The sequence below is a fragment of the Uranotaenia lowii genome, chromosome 2 (genome assembly GCF_029784155.1).
Source record: "Uranotaenia lowii strain MFRU-FL chromosome 2, ASM2978415v1, whole genome shotgun sequence".
Taxonomy (NCBI): Eukaryota; Metazoa; Arthropoda; class Insecta; order Diptera; family Culicidae; genus Uranotaenia; species Uranotaenia lowii.
The window spans coordinates 46,125,144-46,151,634 of NC_073692.1; the positions used below are offsets into that span (position 1 = coordinate 46,125,144).

A 26,491-nucleotide genomic window follows, 5' to 3' on the forward strand; every position below is an offset into this window, starting at 1 on the left:
TTTTCTGGTATTTATTAAACTCATTTTTCTAATATACAATGATGAAGAATAAAAAAATGTAAAGCTCTCAAATTTATAACCATTGTTTCCTAACTGGTAAGAAATCATGACAAATACTTACGCCTTTTACCACATAGTCTTTTCGTATCAAATCTACAGGTTTTTATACATTTTCGGAACAAATCCAACAAAACTGGCATCCACTCATTGTTTTGCTCCACAATTTCAACAATTATGCAAAAACCAGTCCAGTTTTGAACTTCAAATGACTATTGAAGCATAATTGTCACATGTTACAAAAAGGCAAAGAGAGAAAAACGCGATCAAAGTTTCCCAATAATTCTTTGCTGTTATCGCACCGTTTCGTAATTTTTGTTGACTTCAATGCCGTTTAGCTTACTCCTCCAGACTTGTAAACCATCGACATTTTCTCTGACAGTCGCACAGCCTGCTTTTATCAGTTTCATTGCTCGTGCCATCAAACGAATGCGACCAAACACTTACCGAACAGTCGACTACCATCAAACGAAACGACAGTCATTCTTCTTTGTGTGATTGTCGAACGAAATTTCGTGTCTTGGTACACGAGAGCGATAATTTGATGGTCAAACGACCATCATTCCCGACAGTTTACGACATCGCCTATCTCTTTCACGCAGCAGAACTTACAGACTCAATAAACAAATGCAATCTTTTCTATTCACTCCCTACCGTTGAAAAAAATTCGCCACCCTGCAGCGCCGGGTGATGTTTGGATGTGTTGGTCGAACAATATGGAATGATTATTTACGGAAGAGCGATGAAAGATCAAAATTTCATTTGACATTTTTTTTGCTCTCCGATCAAACAATTGCGCTCTCCATGATTGTCACGGACGATGTGTTGTGGATGTCTCCGAAAAAATTCAAACGATGGTGACCAATTACAAGCCTGCTCCCGCCAGCTAAGTCCAAGATGGAAGCCCCATCGCGGGATAGGGACTTAAGGCTAACAACCTACTGTTCCCGACTTGAAATTGTTACGGAATCCGAAAGAAATGACCGACCTGGAACTTTGGCGACGACTTTTAGCATGAAAACACGGACACGAATTGGAACTGGGAACGTTTTAACCCTTGCCCAACAAGGCAAACTGGCACAACTTGCTAGAGAAGCTAGCCGCCTCAAGCTTGAAATTCTGGGACTGAGCGAAGTCCGTTGGCCTAACACTGGAGAACACAAGACACAGTCCGGGCAAGTACTGCTTTACTCTGGCATACGAGGAGAACATGCCACTCGGGAACGAGGAGTTGGTTTTCTGTTAAGCCCGCAGGCCTACGCGGTCCTCATTAGATGGGAACCGATAAACGAAAGAATAATCGTAGCCAGATTTAGAACACGGGTTAGAAACCTTACAATGGTCCAGTGTTATGCGCCAACTGACGTTGCCGACTTGCAGGAGAAAGAGTAGTTTTACAGTCAACTGAACAGCGTGGTAGAGAAAATTCCGAAGGGTGACATTCAAATCCATTTGGGAGACTTCAACGCAAAGATTGGCTCCGACAATCAGAACCTTGAGCGCATCATGGGGCGCCATGGCCTAGGACAGATGAGCGAAAACGGAGAGCTGTTTGTAGAATTTTGTGGCAACAACAACATGGTGATCGGTGGATCGCTCTTCCCCCATCGATCAGCACATAAGGTCACTTGGGTATCCCGAGATGGCCGAACAAAAAATCAAATTGACCACATTTGCATCAGCCGAAAATGAAGAAGGGGCCTTCTTGATGTCCGCAACAAACGAAGCGCAGACATTGCATCTGACCATCACCTCGTCCTTGGTGAAATACGACTGAGAGTTGCGCGTGTCCAACGGCGCGAGGAGAAAGTCGGGTGTCGATACGACGTCCGCCGGTTGGAGAATCCAGAGGTGAAAAGGGCATACGTTGAACAGCTAGAATCTCGAGCCTCGGAATTGCCGACAGACGGGACAGTTGAAGAACAGTGGTGTGGAATCAAGAATGCCTTTATCACGACGAGCCATGGTACTGTCGGTAAAGTTTGTGGAAGAAGAAGTGAATGGATGTCGGATGAAACTTGGAGGATGGTCGATGATCGGAGAAAGGCGAAAGTCGGAATTGAGCAGGCATGTACCGGGTCAGCCAAAGCAGCCGCCCGCTTACGATATGCGGAGCTGGAAAAGGCAGTTAAAAGAGCTTGTAGACGAGACAAGAGAGCCTGGACAAACTCCCTAGCCGAAGAGGGAGAAAGAGCCGCCGCCAATGGAGATATCCGATTACTTTATGACATCTCTCGCCGCCTCAGTGGTGCAAGGACTAATGCAAGAATGCCGCTAAAAGACCTAATGGCCCGAAGGTCAGTTATTGACCGATCGAACAGATCAGCTCAAACGATGGACTGAGCACTTCGAACAACTCTTCCGAGTCACGAATAGCGATGGCCAACAGAATCCGCAGCTCGAAGCGCCAACAGTAAGTCGCTTAAATGGCGTCAACTCGGAAGCGCCTTCGCTGGCTGAAATAGAAGCGGCAATCAAAAACATGAAATCCAACAAAGCACCTGGGATCGATTGCATCCCTGCTGAAATGCTGAAAGCCGACCCTGCCCTGTCAGCACAAATGTTGCACCGTCTTTTCGCTGACATCTGGGATACTGCAACATTCCCGGCCGACTGGATGCAGGGTATCCTCGTAAAGGTCCCGAAGAAAGGAGACCTGACAGAGTGCGGTAACTGGCGAGGCATAACGTTGATCTGTACAACCCTCAAAGTACTCTGCAAAGTGATCCTGAACAGGATCCAACATAAAATCGACGCTACACTCCGACGGCAACAAGCTGGATTCCGATCCGGACGATCATGTGTGGACCACATCACAACGCTACGAATCATACTGGAACAAATCAACGAATTCCAGGACACTTATCTGCTGGTGTTCGTTGATTTCGAAAAAGCATTTGACCGACTTAACCATGAAAACATCTGGGCGGCTCTAAGGCGAAGAGGAGTACCAGAGAAACTAGTCCATCTCATCGAAGCACAATACGAGGCATTTTCGTGTACTTTTTCTAATCGTAATGGACGAGATTCTGACTGGATCGATTGACAGTACACCGAACCGAGGATTGCCGTAGAATCCTTCAACAATGGAGCAACTGAACGACCTTGACCTGGCTGATGATATTGTATTGCTCGCCCAAACACAACCGGACATGCAGAGCAAACTCGACGACCTCACCGAAAGTTCCAAGGCAGCAGGTCTAAAAGTTAATGTCGGAAAGACCAAGTCGATGGAGATCAACACAGGAAATCCCTCCAGTTTCATGGTAGCTGGGCAACAAGTTGAGAAAGCGGAGTGCTTCCAGTATCTTGGTAGCCAGATAACGCCTGATGATGGTACCAGGAAAGACATCGAAACCCGGATCAGAAAGGCCCGTTTCGCATTTGCGAGTCTCCGAAACATCTGGCGGTCACGCCAGATCTCTCTACGAACGAAAATCCGGATCTTCAACTCAAACGTCAAATCCGTATTGCTGTACGGGTGCGAAACTTGGTGCACATATGCGGTAACGACGCGAAAACTGCAAGTATTTGTAAACCGCTGCCTGCGGAATATCTTCCGCGCTTGGTGGCCTGGCAACTGGATCTCGAATGAGGAACTACATCGCCGGTGTTATCAAAGACCGCTAGAAATGGAGATTCGGGAACGTAAGTGGAGATGGATTGAGCACACGCTACGAAAAGATGAAAACGAGATTTGCAGAGAGGCGCTAGATTGGAATCCAGAAGGTCGTCGAAGAAGAGGCAGACCCAGAAACTCGTGGCGGCGAAGCCTAGCCTCTGAAATCCGAACTGTCGACGAGAATCTTGACTGGGACCAGGTGAAGACGCTGGCCCCGGATCGTCAACAGTGGAGGTCTTTTACCACGGCCCTATGCACCGGAGGATCGGCGCGGGATCATTAAGTAAGTAAGTAAGTGACGTCGAGCTGTTAGAATCGGCTTGAAGTCGCGCGTTGCATGCTTTATGAAGGGATCTCTTTGCATCTCAGCATAATTATCCGCAATATATAAACATGTTAATGTTAAGATAGTATATAGGGGGAAGTTGTCTACTACCGGACACTTAAGGTTTTTAAGCAATAACTTCAAAAATAAGTTTTTGAAAATATTGGTTCCTCTACTGATTTGAAGAGTTTCAATATTATGATCACTAAACAGAATTAGAAAAAATTAATTTACAACATATTCATGTGGTAAGAGAAATCATTTTATGTTAGTTTTCACTCATTTCCAAGTTGGTTGTCTATGGCCGGACACTACGAATTTCATCACCAAAGTTGTCACCAATGGCACAAAAACGTAGCGAAATGACTGAAATCACTTGCTTAGGTCTTGTGAGTAAGTACTTTCCAATACTGAACATTCTATAAAGCCATTTATAAAAGTTTTTTTGACAAACCAGATTGCAACATTTGTTTCGAAAAAACTAGAGTAAAATTGTCTATGACCGGACAGCAAAATTTAAATATTATCAGAGGACCAAAATAGTTTGGTTATTGACTCCGTATCTTCAGCTAACCAATTGAGGGTGCTATAGAGAGGCAAAAATGAAAGTTTCAAGTTGAAATCATTTAGAATTTTGAATATTTTCTTGTCCGGTCATAGAGAACAATATGGTGTCCGGTCATAGAGAAATCGCATTTTTTTTTATTTTCCTAATATTTTGTTTGAACTTCCGTTTTGTTATCTTACATCTTCTGAAGTCGAAAGATAACCAACCAACGATGACGTTTATGTGCAATTCACATTTGACAAGCCGTAAAAACTGATCACAATATAAATGTAAAGTTTAGGCGATCCTCGTTGAACTACTTGGCGAAAGCTTTCGATGCCTATAATTTGTTTACCTTTTCAGATTGGATTACCATGGCTGATATGAATAAAGCTCTAGTAATTGCTTTTGCTATTTTCGAGCAGTTTTGTTAGTCAATATCTTCGAATGGCATGCATATTTTTAATCCGGAGCAGGTTGAAAGTAAATGTTTTACTCAGCTTTTTCATATCTAGCTGAGCAAATGCTTTCAAATGTTGCCATTCAAAAGTTCGAGCAGAGTAAAAGCTATCGAAGCAATTGCTATTTTTTTATTCATACCACCTCATATTTCTAACACCATATCAGGCTACACAGTAAATTTTTGCCTCGATTTTCAGCAAAAAAAATTACTGGAAATGTTCAGCAATCCAAATTTTTGCTGGAAACCAGCAATCGGTTTTCAAATTGCTGGATTTTTCAGCATTCGGTTGTGTTCTTGTCATTTTTGCTGAAAAATCAGCAATCGGCTTTCAAATTGCTGGACTTTCCAGCAATTGATCTAGTTTGCTGGAAAGTCAGCAATCGAATTGTCAAACTGGAGTCTGTTTGTTTTCGTACGCTGAAGCAAGGTGAGACTTTATTTCACGAACTTTGATAAAATTATACAATTATTCTAATTTTTTTCTATATTCTAGCAACCAGACATCAAGCCAAGGATGAGTATTTAAAAGATAGGTAGATATTTCATGAAAAATACTAATCAAAACTCTATTTCAGATGGCGGATGATTTAACACCCCGGTGTTTGTACATTAAAATAACATGTGATTTTGGGAATAAAAACATAAATGAAAAATGGAAGAACATCAGTATTTATTTCTTGTCATACCACAGCCAGTATCCAATATTTAATTTCGAATTGAAATATAAATTTGATACCAAATACAGCCGAATGTTCTGAAAGAAATCGCTGGTTTCCAGCAATCTGGATTGCTGATTTTTCAGCAATTTGAATTGCTGGAAACCAGCATTAACGTTTGCTGTTTTTTCCAGCAACTTAAATTGCTGGAAATTTTGCTGGAAAGTCAGCGGGACAAAAACCAGCAAAATTTTGCTGGTTTCCAGCAAAAAAAAAAATTGCTGTGTACTATTTACTTTATTTTCATGGTGTTAAACATTATAAGGATATATCGTTTTCGAAAAATCAATGTTGTCCGGCCATAGAAGGTTCTATAAATAATTTTTAATTCACTGCTACATACTACGGCAGAAAATGCTCATCGTGCCTCGCTCAGTGGTGCTCTATGTGCCTCTAGTCAACAAATTTAAATAAAAGCGTGTTTTAAAATTGATGAAAGTGAAATATCAAAAATTTTATGATGGTAAAAATTGAGAAACAATGTGTACATCATGTTGCAGTGCCTACATTATAGATCAAGGTTATTTCAAGATCATAAGAGCTTATTTCGTGACGCTCAAAAATTATAATATTTTCGTTACTTGAGAACCTAGCTGATTTTTTTTTTCAAATATCTCTGTAAAGATGACATTCCGAGTGAAAGTTTGCCAAGCGACGCGTGGTCGTTTTCAAGCGGTTATAGAGATACGTTTTTATACTGATTCTGAAGGACTGATATTCTCGTGGATACTTCCCATAACTCTATTAGACGTTCGGTTATCCGATTGAGTGAAGATTTAGTGCAAAGGGACGTGAAATTCCCCATTTATTATAATTTTGTTTCGATTTCGATCGGAGTTGAAAGTGCTATTGTTTAGGGAAATAGTTGTGTTTACACGAAAACCACACGAAAATTGAGAGTCGCTCTCTCGAGAACCTCTCACGCAAGCACTTAGCTCCAAGCGTGCTCTGCTGCGTGTTGCGTAGACGACGCAACGCATTGGTAGTCTCTCTGTGCGCAGAAGTTAAGGCGATAATACTAGAATAGAGCAGTGAAAGAAAACGTAAAGGTGCTTGTGCTGCCCAATGGCAGGCACAAGCGCCGGATTGGCGCCTAAAGCGCCAGATCCTTTACGTGGTCAAAAAGTGCTAGGCGAAGACCCAACCCGCAGACTCCCTGGATGGATTGATCCTTTGGGCAAATCAGGAGAACTGATTCTGCTGAGCCTACAAGCAACAGGAGAAGATGAACTCGGTAACCCGATCCAACTTCCAAAGAACCCATTTTTAATCGCAAAGACAATCGAGAACGAAGTAGGTAAGATCGATGGAGCACTGACTGAGGCCAGAGGAACGCAGTACATTTTAAAAGTAAGAAATCCTGCCCAAGCCGATAAACTAAGGAAACTAAAACGGCTAATAGACGATACCCCAATTACCATCAAATCCCACAACAAACTTAATCGCAGACTCTGCAAAGTAACCTGCCACGAAGTTGACGGTATCAGCGATGATGTTCTGCTCGAGGAACTGAAGTCGCAAAAGGTCATCGGTGTCAGAAGAATCCAACGACAAGAAGGTATAAAGAAAATAAATACACCCCACATTGTTTTGACAATTGACGGAACAGTTCTTCCTGAACTTATATTTTTCGGGCTTATAAGAACAAAGGTTCAGATATATTATGATTCTCCAATGCAATGTCGTTCTTGCTATCAGTATGGACATACGAAGAATCGTTGTTCAAATAAACCTATTTGTGGTAACTGTTCGATCAGTCATGAAGGCACATGTGAAGCAGAAGCAAAATGCATTCATTGCAACGGAAATCATACGTCCTACTCCAATCTTTGCCCGAAACGCATCGAGGAGCAAAATATAATTCGTCTGAGGACAGATGAGTCTCTCTCCATGGGTGAGGCTAGGAGGATCTTCACAGAAAGGCGGCAAAAGAACACGTATTCTAATATTGCCCAAACCCTACAAAATAACGAAATTACGAAACTTAAAGAGTCTGAAGCGAATGCTAGAAGAGAAACCGAAGACTTAAAAACAAAACTAAAACAATTTAAACAGCATTCTCAGCAGCTTCAAGTTTCACACCAAAAACAAATCAAAGACCTCCAGTCTCAGATACAAGCCTTGCAAATGCAACTGGTAACCCCTAAATATCTGTCCCAAGCCGCTCAAGCCCAAACTTCCAGTGAAACTCAGGTAAGCAAGCAACCCGAACCGACAATAAGCTCAGAAGAAAATTCAAAAATAATCTCGAAGCGTCAAAGAAAGCGACAAAACAAGAAACAGGATAAATCTGGAACAGGATCGCCGCCACAGAAGAAAAATGATAACCAAAAACAATCCCCACAGCCTCAACGACATAGCCACAAACAAAACGAAACCCCAACCATGATAATATCGGAAACTGATACTGACTCAGAAACTGATATGTCTTACGACTAAACACTTTTCTCGCTATTCTTACAGATATCTTTTTAAATCATCAATGACCAATCAATCTAAAACTACGAACACTGTTATTTCAACCACTTATACCCAACAATTTATAAATAGCGGGAATTCTAACACTCAGGGTAATGAGCCTTTTAATACAAGATCTTTATATAGCGAAGGTCAAAGTACTCCCCTTCTTCTCAATGTAGAAGATGTAGGCGACGTCACACAAAACTCCCAAAGATTTGACTCTTCCCAGCCTTGCTCAAGTCGAACACCGCGCGACTTTAAGGCAATGGCGATACAATGGAATGTCCGGGGCCTAAGAGGAAGTTTGCCGGAAATTCAACAACTCCTAAACGATGAAAAACCGTTAGTTTTAGCACTGCAGGAAACAAAATGCCCAGAAAATCTAACTTTTCCACTCAGCCTCACTCGAAATTACAACTGGAAACTAAAAAGTGGTAACAACCGAGATGACCAACATGGAGTTGGTTTGGCAGTTAACTCCAGCATTCCCCACAGTTTCCATAATATCCAAGTCGACCTACAAGCAACTGCAGTGACCATCCTACATCCTTTCAAAGTTACTTTCATTTCCATATATGGCCTGGCTTCGACCAGACCGAACTGAACGCCATGAGAAAAAATTAAAATTGCAGATTTTGAAACTCCTGTCATTCTTTTGCGAGACCAAAACAAGTAAATTTATCCACTGGGATGTGTTCCTTGGATTAAAAACTATCAATTCTGGTTAATAAGTTTTACAGATTTTGTCCAAAGTTGAAAATATTAGTACATTAAACTAAAGTGTCTCTAAAAACTGCTGATGGCGTTCAGTTCGATCTGGTCGCATCCCGACCATATATTCCCCCCCAAGCTAGCCCTCACAACTATCAAATCAAATTAAATCAACTTTTAGAAGAACTACCTACTCCTCATGTTCTCATGGGAGACTTTAACGCTCACAACGAAATCTGGGGTAGTCTCAGAACTGACAGAATGGGCTCCATGATAGAAACATTTATCACTCAACATAACCTGGTGCTGCTAAATGACGGCGAGCATACAAGACTTGATCCCATTTCCGGTCGTACATCTGCTCTAGACTTAACCCTTGTTTCGAGCCATATAGCCAACAAGTTCATCTGGTCGGTAGATGCGGATTGTCGGGATAGTGATCACTTTCCAATCCGACTTTCAATCCCAACAACTAACGAACCATTGCTCCTACGACGTAGGTGGATTACCGATCAAGCTGACTGGGAAAGTTTTGAAAATAAGACTCTTGAACTCTTACCCCCCGAAACACAAGTAACTAGCCAACAGTTCATCGACACAATCGTTGAAGTTGCAGAAGCCTGCATTCCACGAACCACTGGAAGATTCGGTGGAAAATCAGTACCCTGGTGGAACCCGGAAGTAGCGAAAACAATTAAGACGCGAAGAAAGAAATTACGAGCCTTACGAAGAATCAGAGACGACGACCCCAGAAAATCACAAGCCCTTAAAGAGTTCCAAGAAGCTCGGAACATTGCAAGAACAACTGTAAGGAAAGCGAAACAACAATCCTGGGAAAATTTCATCGAAGAGATCAATCCTACCACTTCCTCTTCTCTTCTATGGAGGAAAGTCAACATCCTAAGAGGAAAACGTAGCATACAGCAACCTTGCATAGTTTCAAGCAATAATATTTATACCGATCCTTCTGACATTGCTAATATTCTTGCGGACCACTTTGAAAACATTCCTGCCACAGAAAGCTACGCCTCCGATTTTCAAAGCATGAAACACGAGGCTGAAAGAAACCCCCCAACTTTTGATGGAGGAGAAGAACTCGACTTTAACATTCCTTTTAACATTAGTGAGTTACTTTGGGCACTCGATAGAGCCAGCGGAAAATCTGCAGGATTCGAAACAATAAATTACCTTATGTTAAAACGGCTCCCCCTACCCGTTAAATATACGCTTCTGAATGTATTTAACGAAGTGGGGGCAACTGGATTAATACCACCAGAATGGAAGAATGGGCTGGTCATTGCTATTCCAAAACCGGGTAGAAATGCCAGAGAACCTGACAATAACCGTCCTATAACATTACTTAACTGCGTTGGCAAAGTCATGGAGAGGATGGTCAATCGGAGATTATTACATTTTCTGCATCAAAACAACTGTCTCAGCAAAAACCAATACGCGTTCATTAGTGGTAGAGGCACCGAATCATACTTTTCTGACCTGGAATCGATTCTAGAAACACCTTTACAGGAGAGGCAACACTGTGAAATGGTCCTTCTCGATATCTGTAAAGCCTATGACAAAGTTTGGCGACACCCAATCCTCACAACACTATCAGCTTGGGGTGTAAAAGGAAATCTTGGTAAATACATCAACAATTTTTTCATGAACCGAACGTTTTCTGTTTCAGTGAGTGGGAAACTCTCTGCCTTGAAAGTACAAGAAAACGGTGTCCCACAAGGATCGGTGATTTCCGTAACCCTTTTTTTGATTGCAATGGAATCAATTTTCGAGCAACTATCCTCAAATATTAAACTTCTTGTCTATGCCGATGACATACTTGTAATAGCTTGGGGACAAGACCATACACTAATAAGGAGTCGACTTCAGGAAGCTATGAACACAATTCATCGCTGGGCGGTTACCACGGGATTTTCTTTATCGCCATCTAAATCGCAACTTTTACACGTCTGTAGAAAATACAAACACTACAGTGTTCCCCGTCTGCAAATCAACGGGACACTAATTGAAGAAGTCAATGTCGCTAAAATTCTGGGAGTAACGGTTGACCGTCGCCTACGATTCTCAGCTCATGCTAGGGCCTGTCGTAAAGCACTCGAGTCAACCCAAAAGCTGTTCCAAATTATGGGAAGTCGTCTAACTGGAGGAAACAGGAGTTCGCTTATGAGAATCCATCAAAGCCTTACCATTCCGAAACTATTCTATGGCATCGGATTTATCAGTATCGGCAGTGAACAATTCATCAGAAAATTACGCCCGGCATACAATTCTATAGTAAGAAGTATAACTGGAGCTTTCCGAACAAGCCCAATTATTTCAATTTATGCCGAATCTGGAATGCTTCCATTTGAATACCTCTACGTACAACAGCTTACTAAATGTGCAATACTAAGACAGCAGAGGGTTACTACAGAAGATTCGAATAAAACACTAACAATAATTCAGAGAGCTAATTCACAACTCCGGAATTTGACGAATGAACAGATACCGTACATCGAACCAATAACGCGACATGGGCCCCGTCAATGGAATGCTAAAACTATAAAAGTTGATTGGAAACTAAAACTTAAACTTCGATCCGGTGCAAACTCAATGCAGGCAATACCTCTTTTCACTGAACATATCAACCGAGAATATTCAAATCATCTACACATCTATACTGATGGTTCGTTAGCTGACAACCGGGTAGGTTGCGGAATCTGGTCCTCAAATATTCAAAAACTAATGCGACTCCGACCGGAATGCTCCATATTCTCGGCTGAAACCTACAGCATACTCAATGCGATTAAAAGTGTTTATGACATCGATTCACCTCTTGTAATCTTCACGGATTCGGCGAGTGCCATAACCGCAGTTCAAAATGGGTCCTCCAAACATCCGTGGATTCAATCCATCGAAACAGCTGGTCAGCTCAAAAACATAACTCTTTGCTGGATCCCTGGACACACTGGTATAACGGGTAACGAACTTGCTGACCGCCTAGCCAACGAAGCCAGAGCAATGCCCAGCATTGCACAAGGTGTTCCAGCACAAGATGCCATAAGAAACCTGAAGCACATCATCAGACAAAGTTGGGAAAGTGTTTGGACAAGCCATCACCAACCATTTCTTCGCCAGATCAAATGTACTACCTACGCATGGAACGACCGCAAACAACGCCAGGAAACACGTGCACTATGTCGACTGCGTATCGGTCACACAAGACTGACGCACTCGGGACTATTCCTTAGAAACCGAGAACTATGTGATACCTGCAACACATTACTGACAGTTCCACACATCCTACTAGAATGTCGCAAATACAATTCAATAAGAACAACATGTGGAATCCAAGGAGACATCAGCGAAGTGCTATCTAACAATGAACAAAGAGAATCCAAATTGATAGAATATTTAAAACAAACAAAATTACTGCACCAATTGTAAAATGAAATGTATCTATTTTTCGGAATCTGACCTGAATGACTTATAAAGTTAAAGGGTCATTAATAAATATTATTATTATTATTATCTGTAAAGATGATAAGGAGATTTCTGTTTTTGTGAAAAATTAATGCTATAAGAAGTACGAAACAAATCCTCATGAAAATTTATTTAAGAAAATACGTACTTTTGTAGAAAAGAGTAGTGCTTATTACGTCCTGGGTGCTCGTTATGCCCTTATCTCCCCTATAAGTTTAAAAGCAGGGAAAAACGAGAGAAAGTGACAACAAAAATTTGAAATTCAAGATTCTTCTGTGTAATAATTTCCTTGTATTCTTCTTAACCTTACGTACCTATTACCAAAGAAGGCTATCGTTATTCGATAAAATTACAATAACAATTACCTACAGTTACAATTTAATCAGGACAGTCTTAAAAATTCTATGAAATTCGTGCTTTCTGTTCTGATTTAAATTCAATGACTGAATTATTCTCATAACCAACAGAATGTTGTAGTCACCCGATGTGGTACCAGCAATTTTAATCTGTAGTGTTAAATTGATACAAACACCCTTTAAAAATGTTCAATTTAAAGTCATTGTAATTTATTGATTATCAACTTCAACGCAGATAGTTAGTTACAATTAACTTAATAGTTTAAGAAAAACACATATTAATAATATCCTACTTATTGAGTGTAAAGAACGATTGTTCTAAAAAAACATTTTTATAAAATAACGAATAAATTGTCGATTATTGCTTGGAGGACAAATTTTTGGACAAATTTTTATCATTTCGACTCTTTAAAAATTCTTTCATTGAGTTTTAAAACTGAACTTTTTACTTATGTCAATTATAATCTGATTGACAGGTAATTTCAGGATGTTGTAAAATATTTAAGTATAGATAAACGGATTTCTACAATTATACCTCAGATTAAGGCCAATCGGCTTGCAAAGTCTTAAAAGTTATAACCCTGCAGATATTATATTTGTAAAATTATTCAGCGCAATGGCTATTCCACTAGAAATTAAAGGCAGCTGAAGCATAACAAAACACAACCAATGTTTTTTTTGTCTCCGCCCTTTGGAATGCTCTAGCTAGGTACTTACTCATACTGGACCAGGAATTGATTTCATGTTTTCAACACAATCGATCGGTTTTGTGCAACAAAATCGACTTATTTGCAAAAAACACACAGCGAAAATTGCCACAGAAGCACTTCCCCGCACATATTCGAGTGCAATGTACGGGCTTCGGTTCCAATATTTGCTTATTTTTCATGGACATTCCACTTTTTCCGCTGGATTTTGCTCCTCTTTTGTCCAATACTGTCAAATCGAAACTTTTCCAAGCTTCATCAAAACTACGTTTTCGGTCGCAGATTAGAACAATACCATCTTAACAGGCAAGATTATCATTTTCAGCCCCTCATGACCTTAGAAAACTGAACGAACGGTGATCCATACTTTTTTTTCTCGCTTTGCTTTCGCGAAACAAGCTTACCTTATTCTCGGACTGCAAACTTCCACCGCCACTTCACCACCACCACAATCAATCACCACTAAATCCGGGACCGGAAGCGCCCTGCTGTGCTGGAGGAAGTTGAGCCTATAAACCAGCTCCAACAATTTTCACGCCACTTGTCCAAAAAGCTAACCCCCGAGGTTGCTACTTCCGCGATACGCGCTCCTATCCTCTAGCAAGCGAGGTGTTCCGTGAATTACGTGCACGATTGTTTGAACCGACCGCAGATGGGAATGCAATATATGGCGAGTAGGTAAGGTAATTCGTCGCTTTCGAGTGCTCGGATTCGCTACCGCGCGATTTGCAAAACCATGGAACGAATAATATACGATATCTGTACGCGCTGCTGATGAGGCCAACACCAGAACGGGGGAAGAAAGAAAAACTTTTGCGATTTGGGCGGCTGACGTTTAGCGAGAGACGGCGACTGCGATGATCGGGCAAAGACAAATTTTCTGATGACGGCGGCGGAGATAAAGAAGAAAAAACGGGCGAAACGCGCCATAAGCCACAGCTGCCAGATTTGCATCTTTAGTTCGCAAATTCTGATTTTTTAAAACACTCTTGTCACACAACTTTTTTTTTCTTAAATTAGGATAGCACTACCTTTGTGCAATATATACTAAACGACATTTACAAATTTTGCATGAATAATTTTTTATGCGAAATTCTCAAATTGATACATTGAAACAAAACTCCGTGTTTCTTCCAAACCGGTGCACTGACACGACTGACTCTTTGAATAAAAAAAAAATATTTTGTCTCAAATGCAACACAATTTTGGATAAAGAATACGATTGTGGTTAAAAACATAAAGCTTTTGGATTTAAACTTCCTTTAACTTCACCAATCTCAAACAATTTCGAAAAAAATAACAAAAAAGAAAAAAAAGAACTATAAATTATTCGTGTTTTATAATCAGAATCTTTCATTTATTTTTCAATTTCAAATTTAAACATATTTCTACAGAAATCGCCATTTTCGATCCAAGCCAAAATATTGAACCTTGCGTCATTTTTTATCCCACCGATAGATAGAACATTCTAAAAACTTCGCGTCAATTCAAAAGAAAATCTTCCAATTAAATTACGATTAAACTTCGTGAAACAATAGTGTAATAGTTGAGCTATCTTTAGTAGAAAATTTTAATAAATTGAATGATTATTAGATTAAACAGTTAAGGAAGTTCAAATTTGAAGAGATAGTTAGTGCGCACTATACCACTTTCTATAACTATAAACGGTACTGTACGCGTTCTCAATCACCATTGCAATTATGTAAATTATGTTTGACGTGAGTATTTAATCATTTTAGAAGCAAAACGGCTAAGTCACAAAAAGTCATTTTTGTCAAAACTTTTGTTCTGCAATTTTAATCGTTGGTTTTTGTTTCGCTTTTCTTTTTTATTTAATTTTCCTACACGACCCTGGTATTCAAGCGGGTTATAAAGGTCCCAATGTTTTATTTGAGCTGGATTCGATTCATAGAATTTTCTGAGTGATGAAATTTGGATGGCAACACGGGCAATTTCGCCGCATCTCGTGTTTTTGTTTTGCCCAGCGGTTTTCAGTCGAGCATCCGAAGCTCATTCGACATCGAAAACTGCTGGGCTGAACTTGCATGCAATATCTAACGGAATAATTCAAAATTATGGTTTTATTTTAAATGTAAATGAACAGTAACTGTTTAAACTGTTTATTCACTAACTTGCTTCATTGAAATCTATATATTCCTATAGACTACTTCAAAATCTGGGGCTTGAATTCATGAGTTAATTTCCCTGTTTTATTTCCCACTTTCAGATAAAGCAGATAATGTTATAAAACTCATCAAATTATGTAAACTTACGGATAAGCTATGAAATATAAACTTAAACTGTTTTAGACACGAAAGCCATATTAATTGTAAAATGTCTTTAACCTTAATAATAATACTAATTTCCCACTCCCTCTTTCTTTCAAAAACTCCTGAAATTCTAAAGGTATACCTTAGTTGCCTTAACCTCAGTCATAAAATATTTCTGCCTCAGTTAAATAACTTTGTAAATTTGTATAACCCAATATAAAAATAAATGGATAAATAAAATATATGAACACACATATGTAATATGTAGGTGAAATGAAGTATAAAAATTACAAAATTCGATGTATTTATTAATAATCAAACGTCAATCATGATGAGCATTCCAACCCTAAAATGTCTCCTGGTTATTAAATTAAACATCAATAGTTCTGTTTCGTATAAATTATTGAGAGTACTTCTTTTCATGGAATTTCTTTCACGAAGTATACGCTACCAACTAAATGTTTCTCAAATATATTTCTGATAACGTCACTGATGATTCACTGTCGAATTTTGTCGAATTAATTTAACTAATTCTCATTCCCGACAAACACAAACTGCTGCAGTAATCCGCATGATCTGTATGTTCTTTTTATGGATGTATAACATTATCTCCCTTTAATCATTCCGAATGAGTTACAAAATGGATTGTATGTGTGTTAGTTATGTCTGGTGTGTACTTTTCTGCATTTTGTTCGCCTCCGAAGCTTAAAGCTATTTATCAATTCTTGTTCTATACATATAGGGTTTTTCTTCAATCATTTATCTTCTGTTCGCTCCGTACAAAAATAGGTATATCAGTCATTTCGATTTCGTACAATTGTTCCATCATTTCTATGTCGGATTTTGTATGATACTCTCTTTACTCTCCATGTTCAAAATACTCTGATTAAACAATGTATGAAACTATTTTTGCTTTGTAATTCAGTGTAATATCAAATGTTATCTCTTTCAGCGGTTCTTCGATAGGACGCTAACTAAAACCGTTATTGATTCATTTTTATACGAAGCAATATAAAGTTGATATAAAATAAGGCTAGTGTTTGTTTGAAGATTTACATTGCTGCTATCTAATCGGTAAAAAAACGATTGTTAGGTTTAACTTAGTGTTTAAAAAGATTTCCTACGATTTGTATGAGCTTTCTGTGAAAATAAAAGTACGGTAATGTTATCCCTACTCAAACAATCTTGTTTCGGATTTCGGAAGACGACTGCAGGCCATCTGTAGAAAAAACAACAGTTAAAACGAAAACTTTCGAGGAGTCACACTACCTACAGTGGTTTTTTTTTCTGAATACGCACTTGCTTTTCGATTTTTTTTTTGGTTTTCTCTTCTACGCTTAAGTACGTAACGATCTCGAGCAGTGAGAAACATAAATAGTATTTTAAATGGCAAACTTTCAGTTCCTATCTGATGTGTTCGGTCAATCAGTGCACAACGACTATAAGCTTAGACGAGTAAGCTTTTCCTTATCTATAGTTTGTTTTATTATCACAAATATTTTTTTGCTTATATTCTGTATTTCGTTCACGATTCAAACTCATTTGAAACGTTCATTCATTGTTGTTTTTTAGATATACCTACTACACCCACATAGAGCCTATCGACATTGATAGTAAAAAAAGTCCTCGAAAAAACAAACCGCCTTAGGGAAGATGTAAACCCACCGCAATGGATCTACAGACTACTAAATAAATGGATTTTCCAAAACATTTCCTAACCGTTTTTATTCTCCTCGGTAGATTTTACTATCGATGTCGATACCTTGCTCTAGTATTCGGTCGGAGGAATGCGGCCTTCATACTACCTAGTATTATTTTCTTAGCTTAAAACTGATTAACTTCATCTACTCCTATCGAGGATTGTTGCCGCTATCAGGTCGTCTCGATGACTTCATCCGACCCCGGACTGTCTGGAGTTACTTCCTCCTGTACCGTACTAACGATTTCTGCACGACACATCGGGCAGAACTGAAGTTGAGCGGCGCAATTGGTACAGAATCCGCGATGTTTGCACGGTTCTAATCGAATCGAAGCCTTCATATCGAAACACAAGGTACAGGAATCTTCGCGCACACTCAACTTGCGCAACTGCTCCAGGAAAAGATGCCTCGGCAAAACGATCTGAAAATGAAAAGTTACATTAGAAAAAAAAAATTGTCAGATTTTATAACATCTTCTCACCTTATCCTGATCCTTCATCTCGGCGTGACCGTTGAAACTTTTGTACTGACGATTCTTGGGAGGATACACGAAGGGAGTAGCACCAAAATTGAACCGACACTGTTGGAACGACATAAACGAGGCCGCCGCGAAGAAACCATCCTTAGCACTGCCAAATACTTGCTTCAAAATCCCACCCTCGGCACCATCCAAACTGAAGATCACTTCCCTGGCATCCAGATCTAGCAAACAGCCCAAAACCGAACCACCCTTCCAGATGTGCAAATCATGTGGCATCGAGCGAGCATTGTGCCAGATCAACTTGCGACAGCCATCGAACGCTATCGAATAAGCATCGTCCCCAATGCCGTACCCTTCGTGACTCAGGAAGTTGGAATCCTTGGTGGCCCATCCGATCTGCATCACCCCGGGGGTGATGATTAGCACCTCGTAGTACCAGCAGCCCTGGTTGACCTGGAACGTGCACCGGACACTCTCGAACGAATACGCATCACAACGGGCCTCCAAACCGTCCGGAGAAATCTTCAGATACTCGCTCACGTCCCGAGTGTTCAGCATGACGTTCACGTTGGCCACATCGGCCACCTCGTACGAGTATTTGCGGCCCTCGATGATAACTGAAAAAATGAGAAAATAATGGGTTTGAATAAACTTTTGTCATGTGAAGAATTTGAAATTTGTGGAATATTTTGATTTTTATTATAAGTTGGTAAAAGCTAGCAAAATCAATTGCCGAGATACATCAAATTATAATGTCGTGTTTTTTGGAACATCATCCGCGCTTGGTGGCCTGGCAACTGGATCTCAAACGTTGAACTTCATCGCCGGTGTCATCAAAAGGCGCTAGAAATCGAGATTCGGGAACGTAAGTGGAGATGGATTGGGCACACGCTGCGAAGAGATGAAAACGAGATTTGCAGAGAGGCGCTTGACTGGAATCCAGATGGGCATCGAAGAAGAGGCAGGCCCAAAAGCTCGTGGCGGCGAAGTCTAGCCGCTGAAATCCGCACAGTTGACGAGAACCTCGGCTGGCAGCAAGTGAAGACGCTGGCTCCGGATCGCCAGCAGTGGAGATCTTTTATCTCAGCCCTATGCGCCGGTCAATCGGCGCTGGACCCTTAGGTAGGTAGGTAGGTAGGTGTTTTTTGGAAAGTTAGAAGAAGTCTAAAAATGTATTCTATTAATTTTTCGAATATCAAGACTCATGTTTTCTAAAAATTTTCCATTTTAGTCCAAATAAAAGTGTGCGGTTTTGCAGATTTAAAAAAAAATTGAGATAAACTTGATTTTGGCTGGGTATAGGCCAACTCATCTAAACATTCCAGAACTCCAAAATGAATAACTTTTTCGTGAGAACAATATTTCTGAAAAATTCGACAATTTTTTTACTGGTTACTGTGACAGTGTTACTAGATTCTTTTCACAAAAAAAAAACTACCAGCTCTGTTTGTAACGTTATAACTTTTCTGTCGTTCTACCGTTGCGGTTCTCGGAAACGCATGAGAAGATAAAAAAGTGACATTCTCTGAACCAATTTTTGCTTTTTTTTTCATACAAAACTACAAATTCAAATTCAGGTACTTTAATCTGATTTTAAGAATCTCCAAAAGTTCTGTCATTTATTTGGACCAGGGAAAAAACTTTGTAGATTACAGCCGTTTTGAAATTTGAAACAAGTTGATATTCGATCCGCCCTTTTGACAATGGGAAAAGGACGTTGTACCTAAGGTGGCTCCATAGAGCATTTCAAGGTAACGATTTTCTTTGAAGCAAAATATATTTGAATCGGTTCCCATCTGTACTAGGTACATTAGCGTACAATTATTCTGATGTCTCTTCTGTCAGAGAAGATATCTTTAAATTATTTAGTTATAACTTAACGTGAAAAATGTCTGATAGTGGCTCCATAGAGCATTAAAAGGTAATGATCTTAGACAGTGCGGTTTATTGGATCGGCTTGGACTTCAAAAATTTAACAAAACTCTGCAATTTGGATTTGGAATCCTCCGGGAAGCTCTGAACTAAAACCCTGTTGAATCGGGAAAATTCTCTTAGTCAGAATTCGACTCTCATTTCCATTGATAGAGTAAGTTAGCTTGATAGCATAAAGCAAGGCGATTGAACCGGTGTTTAATCGATATGAAGATCACGATTGAAATAATTTCCTTGCTTCGTGTTTCTCCTATCAAAGTCATTGAAATGAGGACGAATAATATCAGAAGTGATAGATGTATTCCATGGCCCTTTCTGATACCTTTTCAAAACTATAAGAAGAGATGGCGAATTTTAAAAGAATACCTACAGTAAGGGGCAAAATAAAGTGTCTAAATTATTTTTTTTCAATTGCTTTTATTTTTCTGGTTAAAATTCAACGAAAACACATCGTAAGCATTTTAAAATATTGTTCATTATTTTCTTTTCAATTTTTTGTTAATGTTGCGCTGGTAAAAAAAAGTTTTTCTGATAGAAAAAAAACAGTTAATATTCCAAAAAAAAAACAGGGGCAAAATAAAGTGTCCAGATCAGTACAGCTTCAAATAATTCAAACTGAAGGCAAACAAGAACGATTTAATAATGGGTATGGCCTTCTTCAGCCTTCAACACCTCCTGCAAGGGCTTCGGCATACTTTCAACAAGGTTGTGCAAGTGTTGTAGGTAGAGTTCTGTGCCGGACCACGACCATAGCCTTCAGCTCAACGACCCTCTTCTGGTTTCGCTCGACGACAACCTTTCTGCGGATCACTCGATGAAAACTGCCTTCCAGGATACCGGGCTAACAAGAAAGATAGGAAATCCTTCAAGACGTGAAGCTGGAAAGTGGTCCGGTCGGCAGCAGCACGGACGGTGCTCTGTACCAGCAAAATGAACCGGAAGAAATCAAGTGAATCAAAGGATGGTGGCAAAAACGAGAAGCTTTGCTACAATTGCGAGAAGCCGGGACATTTTGCCGTCAAGTGTCCACTCAAGAAGCAATCGATGGGACAAATAACAACATACACATTCGCAGTCTTTTAACTACACTGAACCCAAATCCACTCTTAAAATACACATGATTTTTCACTTTAAAACAAGGATCCAGTGATTTTCTTCCATTCAAGTGCGACATATACATTTCACTTGGCAGTCACTTAAATTTCAAGTGAATTCATCCACATCCACTTCAGTCGTCACTTGAATTTGAAGTGAGAAAAAATATTCACTTCCCCATCACTTGAATTTCAAGTGAATGTCGGGTCGGTTGTGTTTATTTTCAGAGTTCAAAATGCCAAATTTTAAAGAGCAGCGTTTAAAGCTTATGCTGGATTTGGATTTTCCCAATTCTTTACTAGGCGATTTTGGCGGTAGTTTGTGTTAAACGTGATGTAAGGAAAAGTTATTTAAAGGTGTTATCATGTTTCAGCTTGTGGGTTGAACTGGACAGATTATCTGGTTTGCAGCAGGGAAGATTTAGAAGTCACACTATCCGCAGTAACCGATCTGCCTTGGGATTACGATGGAATTTTCCTTTCGCCATAAATTTATGGCGAAAGCGTAATGTAAGTATTTGAAATCGTAGTGCTGTTCTATAAATGTTCTTTTATTTAAAAACGCGAGAGATACACTGTATCAAAAAATTGTCCGTACAGCACGTTCCTTGAAGTCCAAACAATCAAAAAGTGCACTTTTTCAGTCAATAAAAATACTACAATAACATCATTCGCTGCAGAAATTAGTCCTTTTTGTAGATCAGTATTAAAAACGTTTTTGAATTAAACCTTAAAAATAATCCAATGCATTTTGTATAGAAGGTCCCAAAAACGACGTCAAAAAATTGTCCGTACCCTGAGGCCTTTGTCAAATATTAGTCAAATAAACAGTTTTGTGTCAGTCTGTCAAACGAAGAAACGTGAATTAAATCTCAGCAAAGACAACTTCCAGTGGTCTGAGTGATAAATACGGTAAAATGAACTTTATCTAGCATAAATCAGTAGATTTTCGTGTATCCGGATGTCAACGGGTATTTTTTTGTGGAAAGCAGACATTTTCCTGTTAATTAAATCCACAAAAATTAACATGAAAATGTCTGCTCCTCACAAAAAAATACTCGTTGACATCCGGAAACTGATTGCTGACCTGAAGGATGACGGTAAAAGCTTGTCCGAAATTGCAGGTATAGTAAAACGGCCACGATCCTCGGTTCAGTATGTCCTTCAGAACTTTAAAAAGACTAACTCCCTGGAGACCACTCCAGGAAGAGGCCGCAAACTGAAGCTTACGGATCGTCACCATCGCATCATTAGCAGGGAAATCAGTCAGATTCCTAAAATCAGTGCCCCGAAACTAGCAGACAGCCTGAAGAATTTTGAAAACATACAGGTTAATCCTCAAACGGTACGGAACATACTTCATGAGAAAAAAAAACCAAGGTCGTGTTGCTCTGAAGAAGCCGTTTGTATCTGCTAAAAAAAGAAAAGGCGGCTGGAATACGCTCGAAAGTATGTCCTGGAACCGGAAGAATTCTGGCAGAACGTCATATTCACTGACGAAAGCTAATTTAATATTTTTGGGTCTGACGGACATGTATGGCGTAATCCAAATACTGAATTGGATCCGAAAAATTTGTGACCGACAGTTAAGCACGGTGGTGGCCATGTAATGGTGTGGTATGCTTTCAGCGCAAATTGCACCGGAAACTTGACATTCATTTACGGAGAAAAATAAAAAGATTTATCAGTCATATTACGCGTCTACAGGAATATAAATATGATTGTTTGGTTCTGATCCGAAAATACGATCAAACCAACCATCAGCTTATACGATTAGTCCCCAGTGAGTTAGTCTTCTTAAAATTCTGAAGGACATACTGAACCGACGATCATGGCCGTTTTACTATTCTATGCGTAATTCGAAGACAAGTAAATAAATTAATTTCGGACAAGCTTTTACCGTCATTCTTCAGGTCAACAATCAGTTTCCGGATGTCAACGGGTATTTTTTTTTCGTGAAGAGCAGACATTTTCCTGTTAATTTAATCCACAAATTGTTTAAATCTACTGATTTATGCTAAATAAAGTTCATTTTACCGTATTTATCGCTCAGACCACTGGAAATTGTCTTTGCTGAGATTTAATTCACGTTTCTTCGTTTGACAGACTGACACAAAACTGTTTACTTGACTAATATTTGACAAAGGCCTCAGTGTACGGACAATTTTTTGACGTCGTTTTTGGGACCTTCTATACAAAATGCATTAGATTATTTTTAAGGTTTAATTTTTAAACATTTTTAATACTGATCTACAAAACGGACTAATTTCTGCAGCGAATGATGTTATTGTAGTATTTTTATTGACTGAAAAACTGCACTTTTTGATTGTTTGGACTTCAAGGTACGTGCTGTACGGACAATTTTTTGATACAGTGTAATTAACTAGAAACTTACTTAGAAACTCAGATAAATTTCACTCAAATTTCCTAGTTTAATTCACTTGACCTGTCACTTAAGTGAATTCACTTGACCCATCACTTAAAATTCAAATGAAATTACGTATGGCGAGAATTTACTACAGATATCACTTATTTTTTAAGTGAAAATTATTTTGGGTGTACAAATTTGGATTCGTCGGCCCACAACGCCACAACAATGTTTTCCAGTACTCGAGCCTTTTATCGGCGTGTTTCTTGGCGAACTTGAGCCGCTTAGCCTTGTTCACCTGGCTGACGAAAGGCCTTCTCACTGCGATATTGCTAAAATGGTACTCCTTTGCATGGATGCGGCGACGGACAGTACGATGCAATACCGAAAATTGGAGCTCTTCCTGTACACGCTCTTTTTTTTTAACTCAAAATTAAGTATGACCGAGGTTCAAAACATAGTTCGATTCTATGAACTTAAAGTTAAGTACCCTTTTTTCCTCCTTGCGATGGATCAAAACGGAGTTCGAACTGCGAACTCAAAATTGATCCCTTTTTTTCCTTCGGCGAGGGATCAAAGCTGAGTTCGACCTTATGAACTAAAAATTGAACTCTCTTTGTTGGACTGAAAACACTTAGCGAGTTCAGTCCGAACCAGAACAGCAATCAACGAACACGTCGCAAAATTATGTCGTTCCGGAACAATTACCGGAAGACTATGAAGGAACTTCATAATGAAATGCATGGTCACCGTGTCAGCGTAAAAGTCTGTCCGTCATTGTCATCATATGGTGAGCGGCTTGGAATGTCCGGAAACTTCCGGATGTTGTTTACTTCCCGTGGGAAGTAACATCCGGAAGTTTTCTTTGACCGGGAATGTCAAAACTTTCCACCGCTCTGTAATTGCAATGCAATGCACCGGAACAGCAACATCCGGGTACAATAAATTTTAATCATCCTTTAATTCTCTGAAAATCAGCTACCCTCGAAAAAAAAGGATAAATTCGAGTTCGGCTGCCGAACTTAGTATTGAGTATGCCTATCAGAACTTAGTTTTGCTATTGCCCAGTCAAACTCAAAGTTGAGGGAAGCCACCGAAGTGCTGTTTTGAACCAAAAATACTTAATTTTGAGTTTAAAAAAAAGAGCGTGTATCTGCCGGATCGTAATTTTTGGGTTTTTCTTCACCTCAAGAATGATTTTCTTGTCCGTTCTGGCATCTGTCTTGGGTTTCCGTCCTCTTCCCGGGCGATCCACCACCGATCCGAAGGTTTTCATCTTCTTCATGATTTTTGATACCGCTGTCTTGCTGATTTCGTAGTGCTTGGCTACTTCCCGGTGCGTTTGACCGTTATTGACATTACGAACAACCAGTTTCCGGATGGACTATGGAATGGAACCAGAAATTTATGCGTTCTCCATATTTTACAACTTATTCGAATGTAGACACCTGTTTGAATACTCCAGAGCCAAGCCAGTTGTTTATGAAACGTCAAAATACACAAAACAAACAAATTCGAGGGGCCTCGCGATGGAAACTTATCGAAATTATATTGATTTTTGAGTTGGACACTTTATTTTGCCCATTTTCCAGCGCAACATTAACAAAAATTGAAAAGAACATATTATCCCTTTCATTGAAAATTGGATTTCGTGCAATGTTTAGCAGTCGCAGTTATCCGTACAAAGGTTGACTGAAAAGCGGTGAGCGTGTAGAACTCCGACAGATTTTACACTGATTTGACAGGTCGCACAAATTTCGCAGTCATGAGTGCGCAGTCCAATTTAGTGCGCTGCGATTAATAATAAACATAATTTTAAAAATGTTTACGATGTGTTTTCGTTGAATTTTTCCAGAAAAATTAAAGAAATTGGAAATTATTTTGCCCCTTACTGTATCTTGGTTTGAATTTGAGTATATTTTCAACTTATAAATGGTATTTCTTGCGGTTTAACATTAAAAACGATCATTTTATGAATCTCCAGTTTGGAACAAAATATCTTAATTTTGAATGTCGAATGTCGATTTTTTTTGTGTGAGGACGGATTTGGAAGTTCTTGACGCCCACTTGTCGAGAATTTTGTCAGCTTCACGTATGTATTTTTGACATTCCGCAAATCGACAGTACTTTGTAAACAATAAACATGGAAGCCGAAAGAAGGGAAAAAATGGTGCACAGTTATTTGGAAAATCTATTGTGGTCTGCATCTAGGCTAGCTAAACAGCTGAAATTGCCCAGAAATACCGTATGGCGCGTTATCAAACGGTCTAAGTAAACAAGGTAAGTTATAAGGAATTCCAATCTTCCGGAACGAGATTTGGCCAGAAAAATCGATGCCGTGAGGAAAATTCAACTCCGGGATGAATCAAGTTGTAACGAGCTAGCAAACAGCCAAATCGGACCATACAACAGAATAATGTGGCCAAAATCCGCGCTTGGAAGCTATACGACCAAGTGCTGACCAAGTTCGAAGGATGGACTTCGGATGGACGATGAAACCTATGTCAAAGCTGACTTCGGGGAAATCCTAGGTAAAAAATTGCTCTTGGCAACGGCTCGGAGGGATGTTCCAGCCCAATTTAAATTTGTTTTTGCCGACAAATTTGAACGAAAATTTATGATTTGGAAGGGCATTTGCAGCTGTGGCAAAAAACGAAAGTTTTCGTTACAAATAATATAATGACGTCGATTGAAACTATACCAAAAAGAGTGTCTTCAAAAACGGATTTTGCCGTTTAATCGATCCCATGACCATCCCATAATGTTTTGGAAAGATTTGGCAAGCTTTCATTACAACAAAGTCGTTCGTCCAGTTTGTTCCGAAAAACCTTAACCCACCCAACTGTCCCCAGTTCCGCCGTATTGAGATAAGGTACACCGGGGTAAGTGTGGACGGGTTTTCGTATAGTTCAACTTTAAAAAATCATAAAAATAAATCAGCAGTGGAGCAATTTCGATAAATTGACGTTCAATGTGATGCAAAACATGTTTTTTACAAAAGCTGAAGAGTTGAGCTCGATAGAAGCAAAGCGAAAAAAGTTATCACGCAAATCGTTATAAACGGCTGGTGTCTTCACTTACCCCGCTTTATGGGGTAAGTGTGGACGGTAGATTTCCCCTTTGATTTCTCAGGAAATTTTCAAAAAATTTGTGTTTTCTTGGTTGAATACGTTACTTTATTGCTCGAACCGTCCAAAATTTTGAA

The 26,491-nt window shown here is 39.5% G+C and overlaps 2 protein-coding genes across 3 annotated transcripts in view; both read right to left on the reverse strand.

Annotated features, from left to right (window-relative positions):
* Positions 1 to 14,281, reverse strand: part of LOC129745407 (protein phosphatase 1B-like) — a 52,424-nt gene extending 38,143 nt beyond the window's left edge. The window contains exon 1 of the mRNA XM_055738472.1: positions 13,846 to 14,281. The gene's annotated coding sequence lies outside the window, so the exon portion shown is untranslated. The remainder of the gene's footprint in view (positions 1 to 13,845) is intronic.
* A 1,888-nt stretch (positions 14,282 to 16,169) lies between these two features.
* The window catches only part of LOC129747837 (RING finger and SPRY domain-containing protein 1-like), a 58,746-nt gene continuing 48,424 nt past the window's right edge, over positions 16,170 to 26,491 (reverse strand). For both annotated transcript variants that reach the window (XM_055742198.1, XM_055742199.1), the window contains exons 6-7: positions 17,893 to 18,509; positions 16,170 to 17,832 (exon numbers count right to left, since the gene is read on the reverse strand). In XM_055742198.1, the coding sequence (XP_055598173.1) occupies positions 17,584 to 17,832; positions 17,893 to 18,509 (866 nt within the window). In that variant the 3' untranslated portion in view covers positions 16,170 to 17,583. The remainder of the gene's footprint in view (positions 17,833 to 17,892; positions 18,510 to 26,491) is intronic.